We start from the raw sequence: 19,716 nt of genomic DNA on the forward strand, positions 1-19,716 counted from the left end.
CCCAACTGCCCTCCCTTGCAGGCCTGGTCTCTCCCAACTGCCCTCCCCTGCTGGCTTGATCACCTACAACTGCCCTCCCTTGTAGGCTTGGTCCCTCCCAACTGCCCTCCCTTGCTGGCCATCTTGTGTCCACATGGGGGCAGGATCTTTGACCACATGGGAGAAGCCATCTTGTGTGTTGGATTGATGGTCAATCTGCATATTATTCTTTTATTAGATAGGATGGAGGCCTGGTACATGGGTGGGGGCCAGCTGGTTTGCCCTGAAGGGTGTCCTGGATCAGGGTGAGGGTTCCCTTGGGGTGGGGGGTGGCCTGGGCGAGGGGCTTGTGGTGGTTTGCAGGCTGGCCACGCCCCCTGGTGACCCAAGCAGAGGCCCTGATATCTGAAATTTATTTATCTTCTACAATTGAAACTTTGTAGCCTGGAGTGGAGCCAAACCTTCTGCTCGCTCAGTGGCTGCAGCCATTTCTGTTGGGCTTTACTTATCTTCGATAATTGAAACTTTGTAGCCTAGAGTGAAGGCCGAGGCAGGCCAGGGCAGGCAGAAAGCTTTGCTTCCTCCATCGCCGGGGGCAACCCTAGCCTCCTGCTCTCTCCAGCTCTGTGGCTGCCGCCATTTGTGTTGGGATTTATTTATCTTCTATAATTGAAACTTTGTAGCCTTGAGTGGAGGCCTAGGCCAGCAAGGGCAGGCAGAAAGCTTGGCTTTCTCCATTGCTGGGGAAACCCAAGCCTCCCTCTTGCTCTCTGTAGCCATAGCTCTCTTGGTTGGGTTTATTTGCATATTCACTCCTGTTTGGCTTGTGGGTGTGGCTTGTGGGCATGTCTTGTGGGTATAGCAGAGGTACGGTCAATTTGCATATTACTCTTTTATTAGATAGGATGTGACCTTTCTTGGCTACTTCTAGTTCCCTTGTCTTATGTAAATATACCTGTTTCTGCCTCCTTGTCTCATGGAAATGTAACTGCACCTGGCTTCCTTGTCTTAAGGAGATGTGACTGCACCTGGGTTTTGTTTTATGAAAATGTACCTTCTCCCAGTCTGCAGCCCCGTGCTTTCCATGGACCCCAATTCTAAAAATTCCCTAAGCCTGCCTATATTATCCTAATATTCCTGCTTCACTGGGACTAGGTGCACAACATTCTGCCTATTCGTCTGACATTTTTATCAGGGACAACTTGCAACTTAATGGAGATTCTTTTGATGGAAAACTGTAAGGAATTGAAACAGGAATTTTAGGGGAATATAGGCAGGTTTAGGGAATTTTTAGAATTGGGATCCATGGAAAAAACACAGGGCTACAGACTGGGAGAAGTTACATTTCCATAACACAAGGGAGCCAGGTGTGCAGTTACATTTCCATAACACAAGGGAGCCAGGTGTGCAGTTACATTTCCATAACACAAGGGAGCCAGGTGCAGTTATATTTCCATAAGACAAGGGAGAGGCAACAGATACATTTCCATAAGACAGGGGAACTGGGAGTAGCCAAGAGGTGTATATTTACAAAATAAAGGAGGAAGAAAGCCCAGAAGTTATAGGAGGACAATGAGGGAGGAGGACCTCAGGAGTTACTATAGTAACCAATTCAAAAGGGAATATTGACCAATCAGAGGGTCTATCAGGACATAGGACCTGCAGCCTTTATAAAGCATGGAAACAGGAAGTCGGTGGGACCCTTTTCCCCTCCCCACGTGGGAGTCTGTAAGTGTTCTTCAATAAATCTCCACCTTTGCTATACCACCTTCTGTTCGTGGATTTATTCTCCGACTCTGGTGGACAAAGAATCCAGGATCCAGTCCAAAAATTCTGTATCAGGATGAGATCTTCGCCATAAAGGAAGGCAGTTTAGAGCAGGAGAAATTGAGAGCTGCCCTAGCAAAAGCCCCAAGTCCCAGGCTGGGAGGAATCTAAATTTCCCCTGAAACTTGCCGACTAGGCTGAGATCCCCAGCTGCTGCTGCTCAGGAGCCGAGAGGGCTCCGTCTTGCCTGTCATATCTAAACATTAATCTGTTACAGTGATTCTTCGGCATATTGTTAGGTCGAGACTCATTTGTTTATTCCCATAAGGATAACCAGCCCCACTTGATACTGGTGTGTCCTTTACTCACTGATTTTTATGCCACCTCTATTATATAAGTTTCTGTGTGTGCATGAGTCTGTTGTGGCTCAATTTGACTTTTTTCCAGGATCTTTAGCCTGCCTTTCCTTTGCCCTCTATTGTTTATTACCTCTGTCTTTCTTGCTTCAGGCATTTCTTTAGATTTTAACTCAGTTCTGTCACATGCTTGTGACTTTGGGTAAATGTAATAGGATTTTGAGTTTTTTTCATCATTTTTTTCTACCATGACAGGTATCTTATCTAATTGCCTAGAATGTTTTTCTGTTTTTTTTTTTCATATTATCTCTCTTTGTTGATGGTGTTTCTTTAAAAAGTACCCACCGTTTTCTTTTATATACCATTTATTAATAGAAGTATTAGAGTTGAAAGTATAATGGAAAATGTTATAATCTTTAATATTAAGATGCAAATGGCAAAGTTTTAAATACATTTAAAAAATAAATTAAGAATAACTTTTTCTAAATTGTTAGTAAAACTTCTTGATTAACCCCTTGTAATACTGAATTTTTAGGCAGTTTGATTTGGTACAAGTAGGGATGCTTTACTTGAAGTTCATTAAATATCTGTTTGATCATGCTATTGTTAACCTTTCTTCTTTAATTTTTTAGATGATTGGAATCCATTTTCATACCCATATAAAAAACTGGAGTATGGGAAATGGGAGCTGTATATACCACCAAAGCAGGATAAATCTGTAATACCTCATGGATCCAAATTAAAGGTACTTTTCCTCCCTCTTGTTTTTATTTGAATTTATTTATTTTTAATCCAGTGTGCAAAGTTTGATTTAAAATATGATAATGTAAACCGATGCATGCATTGGTGGGAGAAACAATTTAAATGTTCCAGTAGAGGAAATTTAAGAGAGCGGTATCCACAAATTTGAATGTGTTAGATTATAACTATTTGGTTGGAAAGGTACCAAACTTAGTTGTGTTATCAACTTTGGAAACTTTGTATAAAGCATGATTGAATCATTGTAAAAATTTAGCTTAGGAAGCAGAAACTTTAATAGAAAAGTGAAAGCTGTCTTCAAATCAGCAAATGCAGAGAGAATTTTTACCTGTAAGGAGATTTTTGATAGAGTTGATTTTATGAACCACATGAATGCAGAATGGGATCTGGTGTTGGAGACATGTGCATTTTGGGACATGCTTTTCCTGGTTTTCCCCTTTCTAGTCTTTGACATGGGGATTCTTGTTTCTCTTGTTCTGTGGTAGGGCCACCTGAGCTTCCTGTGTACTCCTTTGACGTTAGCTGACCGTGGGGTCCCCTTCATGGTCTGCAGAGCCCACAAGGCCTCTCTGGTGTCCTCAAAGGGGGATCGAGGGATGATGGGTCCCAAAGTCTGGATTACACATTTAAGCATTTGATTACATAACAAGTTATCTAAATCCTTAAACATTTACTTGATTTTGCTCATATAATCATATAATATTTCTTTGTCCCTTGTTTCTCTTTCCCTCCCATAGATAATCAGTAGCATTCATAGCATTTATTATGATAAACCCGGTGACTGAATCATTATTTTTATGGGTATTTGTTATTTAACAACATTAATTCAATGTTAATTTAAGTATATTTAAAATCAATATGGATTGCATGTTTGTTTTGCAGGGAATTATTATTATTTTTTTTTTACAAATAATGAAATTATAAGTGTATCTGGAAATTACTAAAATATTGTCACACATAATATAGTTAACTGAAGAGCATATTATCTAGAATAAAGAGACATTTTGATGTGGGATGGCAGCCAAGGTTCTTTTTAATCTGTAGTGAAAAGGAGAAAAAGTAACTGCAGTATACAATAAGAGGGATTTAAATTTAATATAAATAATCCCTTTTCCAAGTCAGTATAAGCTCCACAAGAGCAGGGGCCTTTGCTATTTTGTTTGCTGATACTACCGTATATCCTCCATCCCTGGAGCTGTGTCTGGCACATAGTAGGCACACAGAAATATTTGTTGAATGTTAAAGCATTTTTAGGTCCAGTCTTTTTAGGAATAAACCAAGTAGCTTGATTTTTCTATGGTTTATAAAGCCCGATTTTATGAACTAGTGAGGCAAGGCAACTGTTACAGTACCACTGGTCTCCTTGTCACTTTAGGTCTTATGGCCATTTTTGTTTATTTGTTTTTTTAAGAACTAAACTTACTAATTTTTTAAAGTGCTGAGAATGTTTTTCTGCTTTCTTTAAATTACAAAATTTTATGAGCTCTGACACCATTACTACTTTTTGCATTACATAGTGAATGAATTACTTTTGGTATGTTGTTTTTACATATGGGGAATAATAATTACTAGGAATGAATGGTTATTGATATATATTGGGAATAATGGTAGGCATGTGCCTCTCCCATATGACCTCAAATCTTTTACACTTTCTGCTATGGTCTGCTTTGGTGTTTCCCCAAGCCCCCTGTCCATTTTTTATGTTGAAATCCTAGTGCCTGATATGATGGTACTAGTAGCTGAGGCACTGGGAGGTGAATAGTCCCTGATGATGAAGCCCTCATGAATGGGTTTCTAGTGCTTTTCAAAAAAGGATTCAGAAAGATCCGCAGCCCTTTCCACCAGGTGAAGATACACTAAGAAGTCTGTGACCCAGAAGAGGGCCTTCACTTAACCATGCTGGTACCCCCGTCTCAGATTTCCATCCCCCAGAATTGTGACAAATCAATTTCTGTGTTCATGAGCACCCGGTTTGTGGTATTTTGTTATGACAGCCCCAAAAGACTGATACGATTTCTATACTATGCTGTGTACTATGCTTTTTATCAAGAATTTATTTTACTATGTGAAATACAATAATCAGATAAGAAATAAATGTGGCTTTTAAATTTTCTCTTGACTTTAAAAATCTGTGTTTAATGGAAAAGAAATGTTAGACAAGTATGATATGGACTGTTGTGTAATCTGTCTTCATTATTTTATGTTCTAAAATTTTCTGTGAAAACAATTAACAGGAAATTTAGGCACAAAATATTTGTAGTGTTTAGATGTTTCAAATGTTGATGAAATATTTACATGCTATTATAATGTTAATATGGTGATATTTTTCACTTATGGGGACGATACATCATCTTTTCTTTGGGGTAAATTCTCTATACAAATCCACAAACTTGAGGTTTTTGGCCTTTCAATCTGAAGTTGTCTCTAGGTTGATTATCATGGTAATTAAAAATCTTGTTTTAAATTATGACAATTTATTTCAGTCCACAAGGGATTGACCTTTATAATTCACTTGAGACTGTTTCTCTTATGAATTATCTGGTAACCATTAACAAAAAAGAACCGTTAACATCTTTGAAATAACAGCTTTGTTTTCTCTGCAAACACCTGGTCTTTTCCATTGAACACTTTGAAAGATGATACCTAACTGCTTCTATAGTCATCTAAATGTCTCTTTTTATGTTCATTTCATTTTTCTTAACCCTCACCTGAGGATATGTTTTTATTTATTTTTTTAGAGAGGGAAGGAGGGGAGGGAAGAGAGAGAGAGAGAGAGAGAGAGAGAGAGAGAAAGAGAAGAGAGAGAGACAGAGAGAAACATCCATGTGAGAGAGAAATATCGAAATATCATTTGGTCACCTCCCATACATGCCCCAACCAGGAATTGAACCCATAACTTGTGTATGTGCTCTGATTGGAAATCGAACCCGAGGCCCTTCCGTGCACAGGACAATGCTCCAACCGACTGAGCCACACTAGCCAGGGCTCTTTGCATGTTTTTTTAGTGAGTTTTCCAAACAGAAAAATAAAATAATATTATAAGGTAAATTAAACATTCAAGGCTTTAAAGATATAAGGAAAGAATAAAAGACTATGTTTCTGAAGGATAATGAGGCATGTATTACTCATGTATTTAATACTTTTTCTTTGAGATGCATAGACAAACTAATTTATGTAAAGGTATTTCTTTTTCACTTTAAAAAAATATACACCTTAAATAACGTAAATGAAAAAAACACCACCTCAGTTGCTTCATTGAAATTTGACATAATTATTGAGTGTGTGTTTTATGTCAGGTGCTATCTTTTATGTATGATGCTTGTACTAAATTGTAATATATGTGCAGGGGGTGAACTTGTTTTAAAAATAAAGAGTAAAAACATGAGGTAGCAGTTTATTCATTCTGTGATGACAATGGGAAGTAACAGAGGGATAGCGACATTTAAGAACACTATTTTCTTGCTTGTCATGTCTTTACGTATTATTATATGTGATAAAGATTTTCTTCTCTATGACCCACAGAAAATTATTTACTCACTTCATCTGTACCTGGTTCAACTTAATCAGCCTCTAAAACCCCGAAACATCTAATTTGTGGGAGAATGCATAGTTAGAATTAGATGCACTTTTTTTTACCACAGAGATTATAATTCTTTGTGTTTGCAAAATATAATATGAATATTAATGAACCTAAATAACATAGTAGGAAATGGTCTTCCTCTGAAGATAAGAATAAAGGCTTGCTAATTGATTCATTTTCTTTTCTTCTGAAGCTCTCTAGAATGTTGATAGGAAACACAACATAAATGTGTAAATTTCCAAAGCAGACTACTTGCCAGTGTGTAGAGTAACTAACTTTGTTTGCCTAGAGCAGTGGTTGGCAAACTGTGGCTCGCGAGCCGCAGTTTGCTGCTCTGTTGACTAATGAGTTTGTCGACCACTGGCCTAGAGGAAGGATGACATAGAAAGTGGGAGAGTTGTGTTATATTTTGAACTTGCTTTACATTTATTTCTTTATCAAATTTTGCTCCTTTTCTTAATATCTTAGTTAACACATATTTGAATTTATGTTTCCTGTACTTGAAGCATTGCACTATCCTTCCTGGATTTATGTGAATAAATTAAGATAAAATAAAAAAAAATGCCTGCACTTTGAATTTATTGTCCACTTGGAGAAACATCCCCTAAGCAAAGGAGTTGATTTAGCGTTTTGTGGCTGGTAAGGTAGTAGAGGAAGAAGCATGTATTCTTTGAGAACTTTATGACAAAGCAGGAATAAGCATGTGGAATATGTAGTTGTTTCTTTTATTTTTATTTATTTCTTAGTGATTTAGTTATCTTTATTTTTGGCTAAATATTCATGGAATTAAGAAAGAACCCAAGGGAGAAGATGACAGAGAGGACAAGGATTAGAGATAGATTATTGGGAAAGTGCATGGGGAAGAATAAAGGTCACAGTTTGAATAGTTAGGGAATGATTATGGGAGGAGAAGCATTTTAAGCTTGGTCTTGAAGGAATTAATGGATGTAGATTAATGAATAAATTGTCAGGGTTCAATTAGAAAATAAAAGAATAGAAAGCAAAGCAAGATTGCACAAGTATCAGTCAATTCTGTGTGAGAATTAGTGATGTGGAGGCTAAAAAAAAAAATACTTTTTCTCCCACCTTGAAAGTTGTAGCTGGTTAATAGTCAAATTAACAGAGACGGTTTAGCAGGAGAAAAATGTGCAAAGTTTATTACTGATATACATGCCAGGGGTGTGGTAAGATAGGAGACCCGAAACACATCGGGCAGGTAGGTTTATATGCCATTATAGAGGAGGGAGAAAGGGAGCAGTGGTTTGAGATTTTGAAGGAAATAGGTAATATATAGGTAGCTGGGGAAGAGAGGAACAGGCAGTGTAGTCATATTCTTGCTAAGCAACCCAGACACTGAGGGATCTAGCTACCTGACCCCTGCCTGGAGCCTTCTTATCTAAAGTAAGGTGGATACCCTAGGATTCCCTTCCTGGAGCAGGTCTTTCTATCTCAATTTCTTAGGCAAGAAAGGGGAAGGGTCAAAGGTGCTTTCTGAGTCTTTTGTTTCTTAAAAAATAGCTTAAAATCAGTATCTCCAAAGGCATAGTTTTGGGGTAGCAAAACTTTTGGTCCCCTTCACTGGTCAATTTGACTTACATTGATTGATTTATAAAGATGTCAGATGTATGAGGAAATGAAACAAAATTGTGAATTTATTTCAGGAAATTTTACTCTGAAACATTGTAAGGCAACACAATTGCTAAATTTGACAGATATTCATTTTTGCTTTTTCTTAAATCCTGCATTATTTATTACCTAAAAAAACCCTCAATAATTTTTAATGATGACCAATGTATTCTTTAACCTGTGCTTTCTTCAGGATGTTGACCCTTAATGATCTCATTTTCTTCAAACAAACACTCATACTCTCGTAGAGCATTTATGTGATATTGTGATTTATAATAAACTAGAAGCCCGATGCACGAAGATTCGTGCTAGAATGGGCTTTCCTTTCCCTGGCTGCCAGCACCGCCTTTCCACTCTGGCCCAGCCTCTTTCCGCTCCAGCCTCACCTTCCCATGCTGCCCAGAGGCCCTGAGAGACTGGGGGTTGGGCAGACCACCTGCATCCCACCCCCCATCACTTGGTGCCTGTGTATGCAAATTAACCGCCATATTTGTTGGGTTAATTTGCATATCACTCCTGATTGGCTGGTGGTGTGGCGGAGGTACGGTCAATTTTACATGTTTGTCTATTATTAGGTAAGATATTTATTTGGTCTTTTACCCCATTCCTGGCGTGGAGCTCCTAAAACCCTTGGAATATCCTAAGTGGTGAGAGAACAAAGGTGCCTTTTTTATGTTAATGAGGTGGCCTTTGGAAATCATCTAAGTTTGAGTGCTATGGAGAACCAGCCATATGATCAGTTGAGTTAGAACTTTTTTCCCCACCCCTTGACTTCAGGGCCAGAAGATTAAGCCAATTTTCAAAGGCCAGTGATTTATTCATGCATGCCTATGTAAGGAAGCTTTCATAAAAACCAAAAGGATGGAGTTTGAAGAGCTACTGTGTGGTGAGCAGGAAGATGGGAGAGTGGAATGCTCAGAGAGGTTATGGAAGCTCCCTGCCCTTTCCATGTACTTTGCTCTACTCATCTTTCCATCTGGCTGTTCCTGAGTTAATTCCGCTTATAATAAACTAGTGACCTAGTCAGTAAAATGTTTCACTGAGTTCTGTGAGCCACTCTAGCAAATTGATGGAGCCCAAGGACAGAGAGTTGTTGGACCCACCAATCTCTAGCCTTCTATCAGAAGCACAGATAGATAGTGTCACTATTGAGTTGAATTGTAAGACATCTAGCTGGAATTGGGTGTGAGAGCTTTTTGATATAAAAGTGCTGAAGTCTTCTATTTTTAATTAACAAAAATTACCCACTGTTAATGGACTCCAAAGTTGCTCTTTTTTCTCTTATTTTGTAAAGATTTCTAGAAAGAAGAACTTACTGTCACATAAGTTTTTTCTTCTTCTATATCCTCACTTCCCATTCATTGGTTTCCATCCTGCCCTGTTCTGATTTAATAAAATAAAGTAGTACAAATTACTGGATGATGGTGATTTAATTCAAGAACTATGAATGAAGCAATAAATCTCATTTACCATTATGAATTATCTGCACCACATAGTCTTATCAGTATTTCACTTAAACACCTAAGTGAGTTCCGGTGTCATGGCCTGTGATTGGATTTCAGTATTCTGCAGTTCCTGAATCGTCATTTCTAGTTATGCCATGTGTAAAAATAACAACCTTTTTCCATGTACCACCTGCCAAATCAAACTTGTCAGAAATCACTGCTTTCTGCAACTCACTTGTTAGCACTTTGTTTTCCTATGGCACATCCTATAGAAGTTCTTTGAGCAATGGCTTGAGACCTTCTGTAGTTCACACTTTGTCTAGGATTTAATTTTATTATAGGTAGCTAGATTCCAAGTTGTTTACTCTTAGCATGTTGAAGACATCACGACAGTTTTGTCTTATATCCATTGTTGCTGATAAAAATCCTGATTATTTGATTCTTATTCCTTTGCTCGTAATTGGCCTTTTCTTGGTAGTCACTTGTATTTTCTCTTTATCCTGATGTTCTAAAAATTTTACTACCATCTGCCCTAATATAGGGTTTTATTTCTTACTAGTTTCCTAAAGTGGTTTTATTCTCATAACTGGCTCTCATTTTTCCCTAGTCCGTTTTCATATTATAGCTATCGTCATCATTTTAAGATCTCAAACCTGCTCATATTATTCTTCTGCTTTAAATCCTTTGTGATGAGCTCTCCCCACCCCTGGTTTGATGATAGCCAGGGTTTTTAAACTGTGTATTAAGAAGCTGACCTGGCTAGTTTGCAGATTCCCTCTCACTCTTTTGAAATAGGAAATCCTTTTTCTGTTCTATAATTGGGCTCCTGTGTATGATTATATCTAAATAACAATTTCTTCATTTTAAAAGAATTGAAAAACATTGGCCTCTGCGCTGAAATCCATGCATCTTAGCTTGTCATACAAAGCCGTCCATTCCCTGGCTCTGGACTCCTTTCTAGCTTTGCTTTTTTTTTTTTTTTTTATCCTTGTCTCACTCAGTCCGGGCTGCCATAATGAAGGACCATAGGCTAGGTGGTTAATAAACAGCAGACATTTATTCTCACAGTGCTGAAGGCTGAGGTCTGAGATCCGGGGGCGAGGGTGGTGAAGGCCTAGTGAGGACCTCAACTGATTACAAACTGCCAACTTCTCATTGTATTCTCCCATGGCTGAGAGCAGAGAGAGGAAGTCAGCTCTCTCCTGACAGAGGGCTCCACCTCATGACCTCATCTAATCCTAATATTTCCCATAGGCCTCACCTCCTAATACCTTTTCAATGCGGGGGGGGTCAACATATTAATTTGGGGGGGACACAAACATTCAGTCCATAACAATTCGGTATGTTATTCACACTGAATTACTTGCAGTTTCTCAAATACTATCTGGTCATGTCTCAGCAAATGAAAAGACAACACTCATTTTACATGGAGCGGCTTTCCCTGGTTTTTGTAGACAGGCAGACTCCCAGACTTTGATATAGAGCTTATGTTTTATTTATTTCTAGTGAAGTTTTCCATAATTTCAAACTCGAGTTTCTACTTACCAACAACTCCTTCTGCTAAAAACGTCTCTAGAGCCTGTTCCCTCCTTATTTAACGGTGTTGATATGTGCTTTAGATTAAACTTTTTGAGGATAGGAACAGTGTCTCAGTAATCTTTGTGTCCTTGGGACCTAGTAATTTTGATTAATAGAATCTAGTTAATAAGTGTTCACTGAATCGATGAAATTGATGCGACCATCAGATAAGTGCATTTGCCACTGTTGGAAATATTTTTGCATATCCATATTATACAGAAAGTGAAATAAATTTATAAAGCTGTGTATTCATAATTTTAAATTATATTCTTTGAGTTTAGGCATTTGAGACCAATAGAATTGCTATTTATAGGAGGAATACAGTTGATGTCAGGGTAAAAATAAATATTGGTTTGGAAATTGCAGCTCATTTTAATGAGTCTTAAGCATTTTGTGTTACTTTTAATATAAAGATCCTTATGAGTTACTGTTTAGAAAACTTAATAGAAGAGAAAGTTTGGCTTTCTCATGAAGATTTGAAATGCTTATTTTTATCTCATGGTTTCCACTTTTCTCTTGTCTGTCAGAAAACCTAAAATTAAGCTACTTGTAACTTTGCTGTAACCACCCTACTCCTGAGTTCTGTGCCATTATCTTGCCTCCTTGCCCTCCGGCCCCTCTCTCCTTCTGACCATTTTCATTGTAACTAGTTTTTCTTTTTCATTTTATTTATGAATAATTGCATTATATTTTAAAAATCATAAGCTGCCATTTTTTTGGGAAGAAGAATATAAATTAAGTGTACGTAAAACTTCAAATAAGGGCTTGTAATTATTTCAAATTAAGATTGACATTTGTTTTATAGTTTCTTTACATCACATATATAGATGGACAGTGCTTAATTCTTTTTTCCTTATAGTTTGGAACCAGTTAGTTAGGAGACTACTAGTATAAAGTGGATTTACTGTGGGATGTGCCAGAGGTTAGAATATTTAGTCATTTAGGTGAGTACCATAGAGGGAGAATAGTCCAGATTTGGGGTAATGTCACTCTTATCCCAAATTAATAATTAGGTGTTATTTTTCTCCGGGTGAAGAACATATCATCTCTGTTCCAGACATTTTCTTATCGAAAACTTACTCTAACTTTGAAAAATACTCACTTTTGACACAAGGAAGTAGAAATCTGTTACTGTTACAATATCTGTATCTGTTTTATTCAAGGTAAAATTATGGTAAAAAAGAAATAGTTCAGTTGCTTCCTTTAAATATATCAGCTTGTGAGTATTAAGCCTGATTTCTGTGCATTGGCAATATTCATGGCAGGGCTCAGGATGAGGAAAGACTTGGGTTGTGAAGTCTTGTTTTCCCTTGTTATTTTCAGCTAAAGCCCTGCAGAAAGTAGGAGGTTGTTGGTGAGATACCAATGGCAGTATAGGAATTGCTTTCTGAAGTCATTATCAATTAACCGCTAATGGGTAACTTTCTTTGAAAGCTCATTTATAATTGCGTGTGGATAGATGAAATTCAAACACAAAGGGAATTCAATATTATCATTAATTTTGACTCTGTTTAACGGATGATTTCTGGGCACCACAGCAGCCTTCCTAATTTGTCTGTGTGTGATGAAGAAACTAATCATACACAGCTCAGAGAACAATAACATACGTTTTCCCAGAAAGGTCACCTTGAGAGATAAGCAATAAGGACAAGGAAAATAAAATCCCAAAACCTGTTGAACCCTTTATTTCTCTTGTTTCTCTATTTTCTTTACTTTAAAAATGCAGGTTGCAAAATAAGTATTTTATAATTTAAAATGTGCATTGAACAACTTTGCAGAATTTTTAGCATAAACTAGGCTATAAGTATCAGATTTGTTTCTTGTAAATGTTTCCTTTTATTATTTTATAGCCCTTCTGTGTGCTATGTACTGGTTTAAACACTTTATGAATAATAACTGAATTGGTCCTCCTAACACCCTATCAGGCAGGTCCTATTATTACCATCCCATTTTTCAGATGAGGAAATAGAGGCATACTGATTATATAACTTGTTTACTAGCTGTTAATTGGTAGAGCTGGGATTCAAACCCAGGACATCTAGTTATAGAGATTGTGTTCTCAACCATTCTGCTATGTTGCTATAATTTTTAGTTTACTTTACATTCCTGTGACTTCTTAATAACACTGCCAAATATGGTCCTTGGCTAAAATGATAAACCTTTGCAAATCTTAATATGATTTGTTTTCTATGAGCAACTAGCAATGACAGTGATAAACTTGGGGAAAACAGAAAATAATCTGATATCTTTTAATTGTTAGGGATAGTCAAAACACATGCAAAAAAGTATATATATATTTATATGCACATGTGTAAATATATACAAATACAACCTATATAACATTTCAAAATTGATATTTCATAGAATCTTAATTACTAGTAGATGACATTATTCCTCATGACATCAATGTGAGGACAGTTTATAGTAAGAATCCTCAAAGGAGTCTATGCACACATATTGATACCATTTGATCTCATGATATTGCTAATCAAACACACACACATATAGTTAACTTATAGCTATGTAAACCAGAACATTACAAGGTAAGGTAGATTTTATATTTTAAATGTAGACTAGTACCTATGCCTAGTGTGAAAATACTTTCACCTCCTTTTTTTTTTTTTTTACTGCTGCATAGTGTTCCATGGTATAAATGTACCACAGCTTTTTTATCCAATCATCTACTGATGGGCACTTGGACTGTTTCCAGAATTTAGCTATTGAAAACTGTGCTTCTCTGAACAGAGGGGTGCATACATTCTTTCTGATTAGTGTTTCAGGTTTCTTAGGCTATATTTCTAGAAGTGGGGTCACTGGATCAAGTGGAAGTTCCATATTTAATTTTTTGAGGAAACTCCATACTGTTTTCCATAATGGTTGCACTAATCTGCATTCCCACCAGCAGTGTACTAGGGTCCCCTTTTCTCTACCTCTTCACCAGCATTTGTCATTTGTTGAGTTGTTGATGGCAGCCATTCTGACAGGTGTGAGGTGAAACCTCATTGTTATTTTAATTTGAATCTCTCTGATGATTAATGACTTTGAGCATTTTTCCATGTGTCTCTTGGCCTTCTGCATGTCCACCAACTTACACTATACACAAGAATAAACTAAAAATGGTTGAAAGCTTTACATGGAAGTGGTGAAGCCATAAAAATCTAGAAGAAACCATAGGCAGCAAAATCTCAGACATGTCTGGTAGCAATGTGTTTACCGATACAGCCCCTAGGACAGAGGAAACTAAGGAGAAAATAAGCAAATGGGACTACATCAAAATAAAAAGCTTCTGCACAGCAAAAGAAACCACCAACAAAATGCAAAGGGAGCTCACCTCATGGGAGAACATATTTGCCAATGATACGTCTGAGAAGGGGTTAATTTCCAAAATATATAAGGAACTCGTACAACTTAACAAAAGGAAGACAAACAATGTAATTAAAAAATGGGCAAAGGACCTAAATAGACACTCCTCCAAAGTAGACATACAGAAGGCCAAGATACAAAATAAGTATTTTAAACAAGACAGATGGTTTGTTTCTCTGTGAAGTAAAAGATCAGGTTAGTAGGGGCTCTATGGATTGGCTATGTCTGCTCTGTGTATATGTTCAAAACAGTTTCTTCACATTCTATTGCTCTTTTTTTTAAAGTTTATTGTTCAGATTATTACAGATGTTCCTCTTTTTCCCCCCCATACCTCCCCTCCACCCCATTCCCACCCAACCCCAGGCCCTCGCCCCCCAACTGTCCTCATCCATAGGTGTAAGATCTTTGTCCAATCTTTCCCCACAGCCCCTACACCCCCACCATCCCCGAGAATTGTCAGTCTGCTCCCTTTCCATGCCCCTGATTCTATTACATTAACCAGTTTATTCTGTTCATCAGATTTTTTATTCATTTGATTTTTAGATTCACTTGTTGATATGTATTTGTTGTCACTTAGTTATTCATAATTCTTCTTCTTCTTCTTCGTCTTCGTCTTCGTCTTCGTCTTCTAGAATACCCTTCAGCATTTCATATAATACTGGTTTGGTGGTGATGAACTCCTTTAGTTTTTTCTTGTCTGTGAAGCTCTTTATCTGACCTTCAATTCTAAATAATAGTTTTACTGGGTAGTGTAATCTTGGTTGTAGGTTCTTGCTATTCATCACTTTGATTATTTCTTGCCACTCCCTTCTGGCCTGCATAATTTCTGTTGAGAAATAAACTGACAGTCGTATGGGTACTCCCTTGTTGGTAACTAACTGTTTTTTTCTTGCTGCTTTTAATATTCTCTCTTTGTCTTTTGCCCTTGGCATTTTAATTATGATGTGTCTTGGTGTGGTCCTCTTTGGATTCCTTTTCTTTGGGGTTCTCTGTGCTTCCTGGACTTGTAAGTCTATTTCTTTCACCAGGTAGGGGAAGTTTTCTGTCATTATTTCTTCAAATAGGTTTTCAATATCTTGTTCTCTCTCTTCTTCTGGCACCCCCATAATTCGGATGTTGATACGCTTGAAGTTGTCCTAGAGGGTCCTTACGCTATCTTCATATTTTTGGATTCTTTTTTCTTTTTGCTGTTCTGGTTGGTTGTTTTTTGCTTCTTCATATTTCAAATCTTTGACTTGATTCTTAGGATCCTGTAGTCTACTGTTGAATTTCTGTATATTATTCTTTATATCAGTCAGTGTATGCTTAATTTCTGACTGGTCCTTTTCCATTTTTTTGGCATTCTCACTAAGATCCTTGAAGGTCTCACTAAGTTACTTGGAGGATTCTAGAAGATTCTTGAGTAACTTTATAACTGTGCTTTTGAACTCTATATCCAGTATTTTGCTTTCTTCCATTTCTTTCATTTGTGACATGTTTCTTGTCTCTGCATTTTAGCTGATTTCTTGTGTTTGTTTCTATGTATTGGGGAGCTGCTAAGACTCCTTGAGTTAATAGAGTTGCCTTGTGTGGTAGGTGTCCTATAGGGCCCAGTGGCTCAGATTCCCCAGTCACCTGAGGTGGACACTCCTGGTGCACCCCTTTGTGGGTTGTGTGCACAGTATTGTTGTAGTTCAGCTTTTTTTTTTTAATGTATTTTATTGATTTTTTTACAGAGAGGAAGGGAGAGGGATAGAGAGTTAGAAACATCGATGAGAGAGAAACATCGATCAGCTGCCTCCTGCACACTCCCTACTGGGGATGTGCCCACAACCCAGGTACATGCCCTTGACCAGAATCAAACCTGGGACCCTTGAGTGTGCAGGCCGATGCTCTATCCAGTGAGCCAAACCAGCCAGGGCTGTAGTTCAGCTTTGATTGCTGTTGGTATCACTGGGAGGAATTGACCTCCAGGCCAATTGGCTGTGAGGACCAGCTGTGTCTACAATGGAAGAGCTTCTGTGCAGGAGACACCCTTATGGGGAAGGACTTGCTTCAGTGGGGCTTTGGTGCTCACTGAGTCTGCCACTTGAGTGTGTCAATTATGGATGTGAAGAGTTATAATCTGGTATGGTCTCACATTGACCACTGGGTCCACTGGCTCTTTGATCTTCAAGGAGGTGCAAAGTCAGCCAGCCACTGCCTGGAGCCAGCAGGAGCTACAGAGAGATCTGCAGATTCCTTCTCTTTGTATCGGGTTTGGAAGTGCCCAGATGAGGCCCAGCTGTGAAGCAAGGCAGCTGCTGCTGCAGGCCTTGGGCCTTCTTTTGATAGCTTTGGGGCTCCCTGACCCAGCTGCTGCCTGTTTGACAGGTTTTAGGCTGAGAAAGACAGGCCATTCATATGCAAAAGCCACTGCACACAGCTTTGGTGGGGTTGTAAATTGGGTGGAGTGGGGTCTCAGGGTATCTCCCAGGTGGAGCAAACAGCAATGGCTTCTAGTCAGCTCTGCACTGGAGAGGTCCCAGTGCAAGAACAATGACTGCTCTGAGCACCTCTGTCTGAAAGAAAGCCGCCCTTGTGTTCCTGCCTTGATGCCAGAAAGTCCATTTTCTCCCTGTATGTGTCTGGGTCTCCCAGATTCTCGCCTGGAACTGGAGTTCAGAGCAAGTGGGAGCTTGTGTCTCCCTCCTGATTAAAAAAGCAGCGCACCTGGGTGCCAGCCCGTTCTGCATCTCTGCACCTCCTACCAGTCTCAATGCACTTTCTTCTTTACCCCTCGGGTCATAGAAATTCCACTCAGCCAGCTTTCCCATGGTTCTGGATGATAGTTGTTTTGTCTTTCAGTTGTAGTTTTGATGTGGTTGTGAGAGGCAGCAAGTACTGGTGTTTACCTAGGCTGCCATCTTGGTTCTGTGATCTCCATCCTATTGTTCTCTTATCATCAAGTCTTTATCCACAAAATAAACAGTACTCACCATCTCTCTATGTATTCTGCAGAAAGAGAAGATGAAAATGACACCAAGTCATTCCCTTTTAAGGACATGAACACATCCTTTTGGCCAGATTTTAGTCACATTTGCCATCTTATTCACGAGGATTGTTGGGAATTGTGGTTTTTGCTTGGGGCCATTTGTCTTGCTAAAATTCAACAAGTTCTGTATTATTTAAAGAAAAAAAGGGGGGGGGGTTGATTTTGAAATACAACCAGCACTTATTTTCATAGACATTTAGAAGGAAATTTTAAAGGAAATATAAGAATTAACCTTGTGCTAGAAACTTATTTTGCTAGTATATACTCCTGAGATCAACTGTAACTAATGTATCTTTATTTTATTTGTTGCTATGCTCTAGAATCACATCATTTTAAAAGTCTCATGCATTAATTCATTGTAACTTAGAAAAAGTGTAGTATTGTTAATCAAAAAGGAAATTGAAGTATATGGCTGATAAATATACACTCAGGGATACAGCTACTATAAATAATGTGTAATCATAATGGCATACTTTATATCATTGTAAACTCCAACAATAAACAAATAAAATCAAAGTAAAATCCTAAAGAAATCTGGAGTTAATTAGCCATTATTATATGAGGCTTAAAATTTTGCCACTTTTTGAAAGATGTCCAAGTTATCATGAAATGCCAGTTTCACTTTTAATGCTATTTTTACTTTGACAACAATGTCTGCATAAAATAAGAGTAGAATTTGAGTGAAAACACTGCATGTAAATATAGTAGCGTGGATGTAAAAGCACACTGAGCAGAATCTGCAACTGACAGCAACCAGGCTCTAACATGGTTTTCTTGAATATCAAAATTGGGCAAGTGAACGGCCAACACTGTAACAGAAAATAGCTGGATGGCTACAGTTGAGATACCTGAAATTTAAATTAGGGTTTAAGAAGAGTGATTTCCTTCCTTTTTTAATAAAGCTAAATAGGTATTGGCTCTAATCATTTAATTTTTGTATGATGGTGAGCATTTTGTAATAAACATTTAATTCTTTATATTTTTATAAGTTCTGAAGGAACATCAGATAAAAAGGAAAGGGCATGAGCCAGCATTTATCTGTAGAGTCAAAATAATAATTAATGAAAGGAATTTTAAAATATATTTTACACAATATCAGGAGGGCTTTAGAAAAAAGACTTTTAAAATTAGTAAGTTGGTTAAGCATTTTTAAGCCAACCATTAGTAAACTGTGTGTTATTAAAATAAGAATGATAGTCTCAAAATTTATCTTTTCTAAAAATTCTTTTAGAGTAAAATAATAAAATATGGGGAGAACGAAAGCACCTATTAAAGGGTTTAAGTTTAATCCTTGAGAGAATGTTTTAAGCAAAAACAGTTTTGGTGATTTCAGTATCCTCACAGGAGATCCTTCACCATGGCGACCTCCCAGTCCCAGGATCTCCTCTTCTCCAGTGACCTTACCCTCCTCCCACCACAGTTCGGCTAAGGTGTATGACCTCAGCTGCCCTCTGTGGTGACCATACCATAGGCATTGTCTTTACTCATAAACGCTCTCCAGTCCCCACATCCATACCATCCACAAAACCTGTGTACAGTGCCCTGAAACATTGGTTCTCAAACTTTACTGTGTGTCAAAATCAACTGGCTGGCTTGTTAAAGACACACTTCAGGGGGTCTGATCCAGTAGGTCTGGGTGGGCCTGAGAATTTGCGTTTTCACAGGTACCCAGATGATACCAGCGCTGCTGGCACAGGGACCACACTTGAGAATTGCTCAAAATCCCATTCTTTAGCACATGCCATTAAGTGATGATGCTTTACCAAACGGAATTATGTCCTCAAATCTTGTTTATTTTCCTCCTCTTTTTTTAAATATGTAGATTTTGATTAGTTGTATATAACTACTTTAATTCTAATAGGTTCAGGTGCAATAAAGGGCTGCTTGATAAGATTTTATATTGTATTTTATTTTTTATTTTTAACAGAGAGACCAATTTAGACCTGAAAATAGTTTCTATTGAATGCCTATTTTTTTTTTTTTACTTTTCTCACTTCCCAAAGTATGCTGTTTTCCCCCACATCAGATAACCCTAATCAGTGAAACTTACATAGTCACAGTTACAGAGCACCTTAATGTCCTAGAGACCTTCTCCATCCCCTCTCATGCAAAACGACATTAGAATATATAAATCCATGAAGTCACTTTATATTAAGCCAGTGCTCGGAGTCCTGCTATAGCATTTTTTTTTTTTTCTTTGTAATCCCTACCCGAGGAACCCACAACCTGGGTATGTGTCCTGACTGGAAG

At 37.9% G+C, this 19,716-nt stretch overlaps 1 protein-coding gene across 1 annotated transcript in view; it reads left to right on the forward strand.

Annotated features, from left to right (window-relative positions):
- Nucleotides 1-19,716, forward strand: part of GBE1 (1,4-alpha-glucan branching enzyme 1) — a 356,294-nt gene that overhangs the window by 133,916 nt on the left and 202,662 nt on the right. The window contains exon 3 of the mRNA XM_054714070.1: nucleotides 2,735-2,847. Coding sequence (XP_054570045.1) covers nucleotides 2,735-2,847 — 113 coding nt within the window. The remainder of the gene's footprint in view (nucleotides 1-2,734; nucleotides 2,848-19,716) is intronic.

This window comes from Eptesicus fuscus, chromosome 3 (genome assembly GCF_027574615.1).
Source record: "Eptesicus fuscus isolate TK198812 chromosome 3, DD_ASM_mEF_20220401, whole genome shotgun sequence".
In the NCBI taxonomy this organism is placed as follows: Eukaryota; Metazoa; Chordata; class Mammalia; order Chiroptera; family Vespertilionidae; genus Eptesicus; species Eptesicus fuscus.